Genomic DNA, 12,143 nt, shown 5'->3' on the forward strand with positions numbered 1-12,143 from the left:
GTCCGGCGTCCGCGACGAGACACCCCCCCCCCCCCATCTTAGCGCTTCTCATCGCTGAGATAAAGCAAGGAACAACAGGGACAGAACTGCCCTTTCTCTATATTTCTCTATATTTCTCCTCACTTCGCGGGGCCTCGGAGACCAGGCAGGGAAGCTGGAGCCAGCGGGCGGGCAGCCCCCCCGCGGGACCACCCCCAGCTCCGTAAACCCTGAGCGGGAAGGGGGGGGGGGGGATGCCCGTGGCAGGTGCTGGGTGCCCGCGGGCACAACGGGAGGCTACCGGCAGCGGAGGGGGAGGGGGGGGGCACGCCGAGCCGAGGGGCAGAGCCGAGGGGCCGAGACCCCCGGGATCACCCCCACACACACAGCCCCCCCCCCGGCGCTGCCCCGGCCCCGCTGCCGCCGCGGCTGGGCCCGGCCTCCCGGCCGCCATTGGCGCGGGCGGGCTCCGAGGGCGGGGACGGCGGGGCCGCTATTAAACATCCCATGGCAGCCCCGCGGGGAAGGGGCAGCGGCGCGTTGAGTGGCTCGGTCGGACGGCGGCGGGCAACCCCGGGACACCCCCTCCCTTCCCTCACCCTCCTTTCGGGCCGCTGGATCTTACGGCCGGTTCGCTCCCGGAGCAGCCCCTCGGAGGCAGGTAAGCAGCGCCTGTCTCCCACCCCCCAACCCCGCACCCACCCGCACCCACCCGGCCGGTCCCCTCCAAGGATCCCCCCTTTTCCCCCCGCCCCGGGGTTCCAGGGGATAGCGGGGCGATGCCTGGGGCGAGCCCCCCAGCTCAAGCTTCGCTTTGTCGGGGGAAGGCGCTGGGGCAGAGCCGCTCGGAGGGGGAACTCCTGCCTTCCCCCCGCACCGGCCGCCGGCTATTCTCAGCGCCGAAAATAATTAGATAGGTATGCTGGGGACACTCGGGCATCTGCTTGAAGCATCTGCTTGTGTTCATAACTTTCCGTGCACCAGCTGCTCTCCCCACCCCCCACCCCCCCCTTCCATCCCGGAGATATTTTATCCTGGGAAAGGGCTGGAAGTTTGCGTGACAGCTCCGCGCCCGCTCCATCCCGGTGCCGTTGTTTCCCGGGCATGGGAGAGGTGGCCAGGATCGAGCCCTGGGGGTCGGATGGGTGTTTGTGGAAGGAGGGCCCGAAATGCTTGGGGGGGTGGGGGGGGAAATGAACCTGTTACTTCATTCATTGGCATGATGGAAAACGGGGGGTTTGCTTTGCTTTTTAATCGTCCTGCCAACAAAATAGGAAGAAAGAAAAAAACCCCAACATTGCAGCCGTGGAGCCTGCGAAGAGACCGTATTGTTTCACCCTAGTTGGTGACAGTCAAAGGAAAAAATACTGATAAGAACTGGCAGATTTATTTGCGGGGGTTCAGCGGCTGCTTAGTCACCTTCCCGGGGCCGGGTACCCGCAGGTGGCCGGGCCCGAGCAGGGACCCGCATCGCCGCCCCCCGGCAGCCCGCAGCCACCTTCCCACCCGGCACTTGTCTCCCTGCTCCAGCCTTACCTTTACACTTGTTTGCTTTTCCATCCTCGCAGCCGGTGCACCAAGTACACCCCCTGGTGATGGCTCTCGCTTGTAGGGATTTTGTCATCGGCTAGAAATATCCTGAACCCGTCTCCTTTGCAGGTCAGCAGATGCAAACGCCACTTGTCCTTTACTTTCTCCTATTTCTTTGCACCATCATCATCTGCTCTTTGTTTTTTTTCCCCTATTATTTCTTTTTTTCCCCTATTATTTCTTTTTTCCCCCTATTATTTCTTTTTTCCCCCTATTATTTCTTTTTCCCCCCTATTATTTATTTTTTTCCCCTATTATTTCTTTTTCTTTTTTTTTGTATTCTTTTTTTTTCCTATTATTTCTTTTCCCCTATTTCTTTTTTTTTTTTTTTTTCCTGATCGCGGAGGACAGATCCTTTTCCCTGCAGGCAGCTCACCGCTCTTGTGCAACTTGACTCCTACCCAAACCAGCGCAGAAGCCCCCGGGGAATGACTTTTAAGTAACGCAGGGGTCTGGAGGAAGGTTACGGGGGTTGGCTGGACCCAGCAGCAAGGGAGCGGGGGGCTGTGGGAAGAGGCTTCGCTGGGACCAGTAGCTCCTTTGTTCTGTTTACCCAGGGCAGCAGGGGAAGGCGCTGGGCTCAGGTAGTGCTAGGGCTCTCTTAGCAACATGTGCCCGGCTCGCTCTCAGGGCTGTGTGGCGTCAGCCTGGGAATAACTGCTCCAACTGCTCATTAGTGCTGCTCTCGTTACCCCTCCCGCTCTTCTTGTACTTCAGAGGTTTTTTTTGCTCGGCGTCAAACCTTCCGCACAAATTCCCCTTCGAGCTGTCCGTGGCGGAGTTTAGATACGCGGCGTGAACGCCTTTCCTTGGGGGGGGGGGGGGGGGGGGGGGGGGAGGTCTTGAGGGGGGATGCTTGCTAAGGGGAAAGTGAGGGTTTGGGCTCCTCGTCGCCGCATTTGCACAAACATCAGTTCAGAAACACTGTAGATGCAGCACAGCCCCCTTTTTCTCGGCTCCTCCAAGCATCTCCTTACAGCAGAGCAAGCCTGGGGCTCTCCCATCACATCCCAGCTCATCCCTCCCCGGTAATGCTGCGTCGGTGCTGGTGCTGGTAATTACAAGCTGCATTGCTCTAGTCTTGTGTGCTCTTCCAGGAGGAAAGGGAGCCTGAATTAATAATAACGACACACCTAGTGATGATTGGATTTACAGCTCTGTGTGTGTGTGTTTGGCTGCAGCGCGTTGGGCCCAATTATACAAAGATTTGGGTCGGTTTGCGGGTTCTGGGTTGGCTGCTTTGTCTGGCGAGGATTGCAGGGCTGGTGCCACGCTAGCTTGGCATCGTTGGTGCCACCAACAACTGATAATGGGGGGTGCGGGGGCAGCAAACTTGTTTTGCCTTTGGGCAGCAGGTGGATTAGCAAAAAAAAAAAAAGTATGATTAGATTTCCGTCATAGTTTGATTGTTTCTGGGATTTTGGGGGAACCTCCACTGAAACTCATTGCGCAGGTCCCGGTGAGCACTGGTCGGGTAGCGGATCTGCCGGGCGTTTCACGCTGCGTTGTGCCGGCCGGTCCCTGCGCACAGCACTGGCCGTGCTCCCATCCCGGCATCCTCCCCACTCCCAGCGCTCCCGAGGAAGAGAGGCAAGTTGTGCTACCAAAGAAGACAGCGATGGCGCGGTGGAGCGTGCCAGAGCGTTGTTGTATCAACTTCAAGCAGTCTGTAAAGGCGGCACAGGGTGCCCCCAGGCACCCCGAGTTTAGGGGTTGTTAGAGGCAGACTGGTGCAGGTTCGGTCCCCAGGGCAGAGCGTGACAGCGTGCGGCTGTGGAGCAGAAACCCTGTGTGAGGTGCAGGAGGCAGAAGGTGCTCAGCCATTCCGAGTAGGAATTTCACAGTGTGTGGTACCTGATTTGGGTCCCAAACTTCTAAAAGCAGTCAGCTCGCCACAGGAAGCTGGCATTAGGATTTCAGAGATTCGTGGGTTTCAGACAAACGCCCTCAGGTCAAGGCTTTTGTGAGGGGAGCTGCATATTCAGGCACTTGAGACTTTACAGCTTGTCTTTCCCTCCACCACAAATTTTCCTATAAAATCCAAGAGGTAATGCAGGGGGAAAAAGAAAAAAAACAAAAAAAAGAAAAGCTTTCAAAATAAACAGTTTCCTAGGCTGTGTGTTTCCATCAGCTTGGGGAGCAAAACAGACGCTGAATGTGGAAGTCAAACATGACTGTGATTATAGGATGCAGTTTATAAAAGTGATCGATTTGCAGATCAATGCAATGGTTTTTCAAGAAGTTTTTTGTGTGGAATGTGTTAACAGCAATCTCACTTTTCCCCTCTGTTCAGGTTTCTAGTACAAGTATTTCTCAGCCCAAAAAAATAATTTAAGTGAGCATTAAAAGAATTCCTTTGTATTTTTGAGAATGCTGTCCTGACAGGAATGAGAAACCCCATGATTAGAAAGGTGTGAGGGGGGAAAAAGTGAATCCTTGCACAGCCTCTGCAAGGCATTCAGATAAGGTAGCTAGACTGTCCCGTGAGCCTAAGTTGCTGAGAGCCGTACTCAAAGCCGGGCATTACCGAACCCGCCAAGAGCTGCCAAAATGTCTTGTACTCCGCTGAAGTCATGGGTGACTAATCTCGGCAAGTAGGCGTTGGGACGCATTCTTGCACAACAAACAGAAGTGAGGGAAAAAGAGAAGGTAGAAGTAAACCCTGGCGAGATTCTAGAGGGAGAACCAGCCTGCGTGCAACTGCCAGCACCGCGGCGTTGTCTGTTTGTCACCTGCTCTTCTCCCAATGAGTGTTTGCTGCCCTAAAGCCCTCGCGGTGTGGTTGAGGGATGTGGGAGGGCTGAGCAACTGCTTGAGATCCCGCAAGTTTTTGGAACACCTCTGCAGGGCTTTAGGGGCTGCTTTTGGGAAAGCAGATGGACTCTTCTCTGCAGCTGTTGTCAGATACGTATCAGAGGATGGGCCACCGAGTACCGCAGCCGCTTCGTGGCCAGCGGCTGTGCTCCTTGACGGCTGCAGTTTTGTTGGGTTTTGGAGAAACTCGGATGAGTTTTGATAACATTGATTTACGAAGAGCATCGTGATTTAATCCCCCACTACTGTAAACGGTAGTCCCCTCTCCCGTGACAAACGGACAGCAGACTTTCCTCCTCACTGGGCTTTAGTTTGATGTCCTCCATAGGGCGCGTGTGAGGATGGAGCAGTTGCATTAATGCATCTCTTCTCCCCTGCAGTATTTCAATTACATTTCCTGATATACAGTACATGACTTAATGGATGACATACTTATTAAAAGCTAAACCTGGGTCTAAGCCAGACCTCCCTGAAACAAGTTTGGTGGCTTCTACCCTCGGAAGGAAGGTTTTGTAGCTTCTCTGCTGAGCCTTAGTTGCTGATGTTTAAGACCCAGAGGACACTCAGACCCGTTACCTGCTGGAGGTGGAACCGGCTGCGTCGGGCTCCCGAGGGGAAGGTGCTGGTTCTTGCTACCAAAGGTGTTAGGAAGACGCCCGGCCGGTCCTGCTCCACCACAGCCTTTGGCTAGTTGCGTTAGCAGGACCAGAGGAGGGTCGTTACAAGGTTTAGTTTGCTTCATACAACTGAAGCCTGATGCGAGGGTAAAAACCGCATGGATCTCAATCAGTTTATGAGCTGAAGAGGAACAAATGCAGCCCTTATTCCTGCCATCTGCAGAGCGTACACAATGCCTTTTTTTAGCTTAATTAAAAAAAAAAAAAGTTATATGCAATGTAAGTTCATGGAAATCACTGATGTTTGCATTTTCCGAGTTTATTGCGTTTCTCAGTACACGTCGTCTTCCCTTTTGCACACTCCCTTGTTTGTCGTAGGTAAAGCAGTGCAGGAGGCACATTGTATCTCACTGAAAACTGCCTCAGTGTTTGCGTTTGAACAGGTGGACGTTAACGCTAATTGTTTGTTTCAAAATAAACAGAAAGCACCGTTGTAAATAGTAGATTCTTTGCATGTCCAGCTTTAAAGTGAGTATTGCTTAGAGGCTTGCGTGACGTGACCGCTTCAGGGCTGTCACTCGGGAAGAGTGATGCCAGCTTTGTAGTCACGGTGTCGCTTCTGTCAATGCCGCTGCACACGTTGTGCGTTCCAGAAACGGCTGTCGCTAAGAATCAGGAAACTTCCTGCAGGTCCACAGGAGTCATTTTACTTGATACTTTCAGGTTTGATTCCTTATTCTTTTCCTCCAAGATCTAATACGACATTTCTCTTTCTTTTGCAGACCATGCCCTCTCTATGACGGTTACTTGCTAAGCTCACTCTGCATGCCAGAAGACTGTCCTTGGTTGATCCAAGGGCTCTTGGGGACTCCGGCCTCTCCCCGGTTTTTCTGTGTGTGTGTGTTCCTCTAGAACTTTCAAAACTGTTTCTCCAAAGGGTTTTGCAGAAACTTAGACTGTTTTCTAAAGCAGAAGCACCTCAGTCCACAGCAGTAGTGATGGGCAGCGTGCGAACCAACCGCTACAGCATCGTGTCTTCGGAAGAGGACGGCATGAAGCTGGCAACCATGGCCGTTGCCAACGGCTTTGGGAACGGAAAGAGTAAGGTACACACCAGACAGCAATGCAGGAGCCGCTTTGTCAAAAAAGATGGCCACTGCAACGTCCAGTTTATTAACGTGGGTGAGAAGGGACAGCGGTACCTCGCAGACATCTTCACCACTTGCGTGGACATCCGCTGGAGGTGGATGCTAGTTATCTTCTGCCTGACTTTCATCCTCTCCTGGCTTTTTTTCGGCTGTGTGTTTTGGTTGATTGCGCTGTTGCACGGTGATCTGGAGAATCAAGAAAATAACAAACCTTGTGTCTCTCAAGTGAGCAGCTTCACCGCAGCCTTTCTGTTCTCCATTGAGACCCAGACCACGATCGGCTATGGCTTCAGGTGTGTCACAGACGAGTGCCCCATCGCAGTTTTCATGGTGGTTTTCCAGTCTATAGTAGGCTGCATCATTGATGCTTTCATCATTGGTGCTGTCATGGCAAAGATGGCTAAGCCAAAAAAGAGAAACGAAACTCTCATCTTCAGCCACAATGCCGTGGTGGCCATGAGAGATGGAAAACTGTGCCTGATGTGGCGTGTTGGAAACCTGCGGAAAAGCCACTTGGTGGAGGCACACGTGCGAGCACAGCTCCTCAAATCCAGGATCACATCGGAAGGGGAGTACATCCCCTTGGATCAAATAGACATCAACGTAGGGTTTGACAGCGGGATAGACCGCATCTTCCTGGTCTCCCCAATTACAATAGTACATGAAATAGATGAAGACAGTCCTTTGTATGACTTGAGCAAACAAGACATGGACAATGCTGACTTTGAAATTGTAGTAATATTAGAGGGCATGGTGGAAGCTACTGCCATGACCACCCAGTGCCGTAGCTCATATCTGGCAAACGAAATCCTCTGGGGCCACCGCTATGAGCCTGTACTCTTTGAAGAGAAAAACTACTACAAAGTGGACTACTCAAGGTTCCACAAAACATACGAAGTGCCCAACACACCCATCTGTAGTGCCAGAGACTTAGCAGAAAAGAAATACATCCTCTCTAATGCAAACTCCTTTTGCTATGAGAACGAGGTGGCCCTCACCAGCAAAGAGGAGGAGGAGATTGACACTGGGGTGCCTGAGAGCATGAGCACAGACACCCACCCGGACATGGACCACCACAACCAAGCAGGGGTGCCTCTAGAGCCGCGGCCGCTACGGCGGGAGTCGGAAATATGACTGACAAAATCTTCCTCTCTCTTTTGGTTGAAAGGAAAACACAAAAAAATAAAGAAATCTGTCGGTCAAAGGCACGTTGACCTGAGAAGTTGGCCCAGAACAGTTTTCAGACAACGGTACTGTTGAAGAGTGGTGTGAAGGCAAGCAGACCTGAGAAACCCGGGCTGGTTTTAGGGCTGTCCGCAGAGGAGGGACGACAGCGAATGAACTCTAAACACAAAGCACTAAACATGTCTAAGTATGAACAGAAGGCACATATGTTGTAGAATAAATTATGTATATATTTTTTTACAAAACTTGAACTTGCAGGCAAGCTTTGGTTGGGTTATTATTATTTTTTTTTCAACTTTTTCCAGAATGCTTCTCTCTAGGGAACAAGAATGTTTTTAATGGCATAACAAAGGCAAGAATCTGCCTTATTATTATTATTATTATTATTTTTTAAAAAGCTGCTGCTAACTACATGAACACAAATGGTTATTTTTGTTGCAGTGTAGTTTTTTATTTTCTCTTGTGTAATTTAAAAGGAAACAAAAGTCAGTGTTGAACTTTTTGGGTTGAAAAGCTCGTGATCGCTTCAGAGAGGCCGATGTTGCCAGGAAGTCTAAACTCCTTTTGAGGCCAGTAGTTTGACAGCTAGAATCGATTTCTCTCTTTCCAGTTACATAAGGGGCATTATGTAATATCAGGCCGATCAGTAGCCTCCAGCAAAATTATAATTTTGGGGGGGAGAATTTAATTCTCCGTCTAAAAGAAAAATTATATATATATATATACATAGAAAAAGTACTAAGTTAAAACTACCTAAATGGATACCAAAGACAATGCACAGTTTTGCACAGTGGAGTTTATTTAAAAAAAAGAAAAAAAAAAAAAAAGAAAAAAAAAGGAACAGGCTGCTTTAAACAAAAAAAATTTCAAACCTCAGACATTTTTTTTGGTTTTGATTTTTTTTGGTTTTGATTTTTTTTTTCCTTTTCTTTTTAAGACCTTTATTTTGCACCTTATTCTAAAAGCTTAAGACTCGGATCTAAAGTGAGGTAGGACTCCTCCCCTTCCCCCCCCCTGCTCTTCTATGGGGAAAAAATAAATTCCCTTCCTTTCTTGTAAGGAGAAAGGCAGTTGGGGGAAAGTAACCAAGCAGACGTCTGTCCTGCCTGGTCGCTCGCGAGCCGGGCCGCAGCAGAAGGTCAAGTGTTGGTGCCCACGTTCCCGACCTCGGCGCTGCCCCAGCCTCCTGGAAACTGAGCCATCCTCTCCGTGCCGCAGGCGGCTGACCCCAGCCCCTCGGCTGCCCGGACGCGACGCCCGAGACACGCGAAGCTGCTGCTCGATGCTGCTGGAGCGGGCGTTCGGGCACCGAGGAGCCGAGCGATAGCTGAATCCCCGGGAAGAGGTTTGCGAAGAGGAAGGGAGAGGGTGATGGAGAGGGAAAGAGAAAAACGGCTTTTAGAGCACGGCACTTGGGAATGGCACAGGGATTGCAGCTTTTTGTTAAAAAATACTTCCGTTCAGCAGGATAAGGGTGTCGGCAAAAGTGTATTTACCATCTTGGAGAGGAATTCTGTGGGGAGGCTGAGGCTGCAAAGCGAGGTCCATCCCCTGCCTCCCCTCCCCAGCAAACCCTGACCGGGCGGTCAGGGGGTGAGACACGTCCCCGAGCTCTGAGCAGATTTTGTGACCTTCAGCAAAGCTCTGGCTCTAGCGGTATTTTGGCTCCTTCCCCAAGAAGGCTTTAAATTCTCTGTGCCTCTTAAGATCAAGGAGACAGTGAACCTGTGCTTCGCGCCTGCTCCCCGAGGAGCGGGCGAAGAAGGGGGGTGGGGGACACGATAATCCTAGTCAACTCTTGCAGTATTGGATCACTGTATGCCATTAAAAAACAGCTTGTTCTAGGTCTAATGTCTTCTGCAAATGGGTGTCTGTGAAGGCCTCTGGCCCCTGCCAGCCCTGCCTGAAAGAAATGCCTGCAATGAAACGGTGTCCGATAAGACGGTGTCTGCAGTGGGGGGGGTTCGAAACTGTGGAAATTCGACATTGTAAACGTAGATTTGGCGACTGGAGAGGGCAGATGATGAAGTGCGAGTACTAAGGCTGTTACTAGGGTGGGGGGACGTCAAAAAAAGGAAAGGCTGAACTTGTAAAGGCGATGTGATTGCAGTTTCTGGGTCAACAGTGGTGAAGACAACGGAGTGCTGCTAGTGCTGCTATTGTGATATTCTTGCAAAAGGAAAATAACTAAACCAAAGAGTATTCAGTGAAACAGAGCGTGCATGAGAAGGCGATGGGGAAGGGATGGAAAGGGGGGGCTGAGCAGGAGAAAGGGGACCTTTTCTCTGGGTCAGCATCCCCCAGGTGCACAGTGCTCCCACTAAATGATACTTGAGATATTTGAGGGAGGGGTGAGGGATGGGGGACGGGGACCGCAGGATTCAGCTCATTTCTTTACAGCAAAAGAAATTCAGAGGGAAAAAAAAAATCCCCTCCCCCTTAACATTTCTGGTGCAGAGGTTTGGGGGTGGTTTTTGTTTGTTTTTCAAGTCAGTTTTTCAGAAATATTTTTAAAATGTACATTTTATAAAGTTTATCAAGTATTTTCATATTTAAAGCCAAATGTAAATAGAAGTCTGTAAAGGAGGACAAGGAGAAGAAGAAAAAGAAAAGGCCACAAAAAGTATAAGTTCTGCTCGGCGGTCTCGGCTAGCTAGTACCTAGATGCTACCGGTTAGCATGATTTTTAGCAAACACTTGCAAGCCTTATAGGATTCCTAAAGCTATGAACTTCTCTTTATTTATTTTTAAGCATGGACTTTGAATTTGAAAACATGTTCTAATTACTGGCATTTTTAAAAATTACCAGCTTTCAGAAATGCTAGTCTTTTCGAGGGTGTGCATTGAGGTAATCCATTACGCTCTCTGCCGCATTCTTTTTCCTTTTTTTTTTTAATAACCCTTTGTCTTTGCCGACTGACTCTTACATTGCAGAATTGCACTCAGCCTCTGGCTCTGGGAAGCTGCTAGAAAGAGACCTGCAATGTACACTCCATGGTACCCTTCCGCCTTCTCCATCATTTCTCTCTTTCTCAACGTGCCGTGGTAAGCCCGGTATGGGACAGACTATTGTAGCACACTTCTACAGCAGCAAATCGGGTCAATCATTTTGAAAAATGTTATTATTAAGGACTACAGAGTGACTGACAGCGCTTCTTCAGTTTCTGATGGTCTGGAGCCAAGCTGATGCTTAATTAGGGGCCCTTTAAACTGACTGAGTTCTACCCGCAGACTCGGTTCGGCCTCTTTATCAAGGATAAAGTTGGCTGAACCGGCTCGCACGGAAGGTTTATACTGTATTTTGCTTAGGGTCTGGGGGGGAATATGTTATTTCTGCCCTTCCCTGAAAATACTTGAATGAGACAAATTGTCTACAACACAATACTACGTACAGTGACAAAAAGCATTTCCGAGGCAGGTGGGGATGGATCTCTCCTTTCCTCCGTTCCTTCCGTGCAAGTTCTCCTTGTTAGCTGCGTTTCACAATGCTCTCTCCCGGCCATGATAAACTTCTGTGGTGTTAGTTCAGCCCTCGCTCTTCTCGGAAAAGACAAAGGGTCCAGACGTTTTATTTGTTCTCTTAGGTCTTCTTTTTCATAATGGATTACAAGGTAAAACTGAGAAGTACTGTAATGTCTTTAAATTATGGCTGCTCACGACCATTGTAAAGTAGGAGGGTGCCGCGTAGTTGCCATCCCACAGCCAACGAGAAACGGATTTTGTAACGACTTTTGGCCTGCAGCTGTTGCAAGGTGAACAATCTCGGCATCTGACAGTTGTCCATTACTATTTTCCTGTTTGCAGCCTTTTTGTATCAAAGTCTTCCTAATGTACTGCACAAATCGTGGATTGTACAGATTTTTATATATTATGTCTTATTTTATTATTTCTAAATAAATAAAAAAAAAAATTGAGAATGAACTGATGTGTGCAGCTTGGATGTAAATGAACCGGGGAGATGGGTCTGGAGGTCATTACACGGCCGTGGTTGTGGCTGGCTGAGCACGTCATGGTCCGAAGCGCTTTAGGAAGGGACAGGTCGTCCTCTCCCTTGACAAAAGGCAGGAGGAAAGGTGATACCATCCTCGTTTCCCAGATGAGAACATGCAGTGCAGTGTAAGGCAACTTGCACCGAAGGAAGAGCCGCCCCACAGAGACTGAGGGACTTTCTTCAGGTCAGAGCCGGGACCGCAGAACTCCCTGTCATTACCTGCGAGTTGTCCCATATGGAGAAAAAACTCAGAGTCTGCGTAAACTACAAAGCTGTGGGGACGGGGAGGGGGGGGAATGACAACACCGAGCATCAGCAAGTGCATTGAAAGATTTGGAAAGGGATTAAAAAATTAATCAGGAAACTCATCTTCAAATCCCGTGTTTCGTGTCTGCCTGGCACGTCCCCTCGCCACAGCGATGCTCCTCAGCTCAGCCTGGTTCCGAACGCGCTCGCTGGAATCTTCGTCTCCTTCGTCTGGAGTCCTGAGCCTGATGCCGTAAGCGTGGAGCTGGGTTTTCATGGAACGGGACGGGGAAGCATAACGGGGATGGGCCTCGAGGAACCAAAAAGAGACTCCATACCCTTATTAGTCTGGGTTGGAAAGCTCCTTTCCCGCTGTTTGTGTGTGGCCTCCGGGGCAGATATTGAGGCTGCACAACTGTGACTCAGCTGGAAACTGCTGATGTAACCGGAATCAAACGCGCTGCAAGGGCTGAGGACGGCCGTGAAGTGTTGCAACGCAGCTTTGCCCCCTCTGCTGATTTTTCAAACACTTATCGGTCCGTCATGCTATTAAGTGATGCCTCGGATGGAGCC

The 12,143-nt window shown here is 50.0% G+C and overlaps 1 protein-coding gene across 1 annotated transcript; it reads left to right on the forward strand.

Annotated features, from left to right (window-relative positions):
• The first annotated feature begins 494 nt into the window (after positions 1–494).
• Positions 495–11,254, forward strand: KCNJ2 (potassium inwardly rectifying channel subfamily J member 2). Its single transcript, XM_075441038.1, has 2 exons — positions 495–640; positions 5,783–11,254. The coding sequence occupies exon 2, from the start codon at positions 5,999–6,001 to the stop codon at positions 7,280–7,282; it is 1,284 nt and encodes a 427-aa protein (XP_075297153.1). The 5' UTR covers positions 495–640; positions 5,783–5,998; the 3' UTR covers positions 7,283–11,254.
• Positions 11,255–12,143: the final 889 nt, after the last annotated feature.

The sequence above is a fragment of the Opisthocomus hoazin genome, chromosome 21 (assembly GCF_030867145.1).
Source record: "Opisthocomus hoazin isolate bOpiHoa1 chromosome 21, bOpiHoa1.hap1, whole genome shotgun sequence".
NCBI lineage: Eukaryota > Metazoa > Chordata > Aves > Opisthocomiformes > Opisthocomidae > Opisthocomus > Opisthocomus hoazin.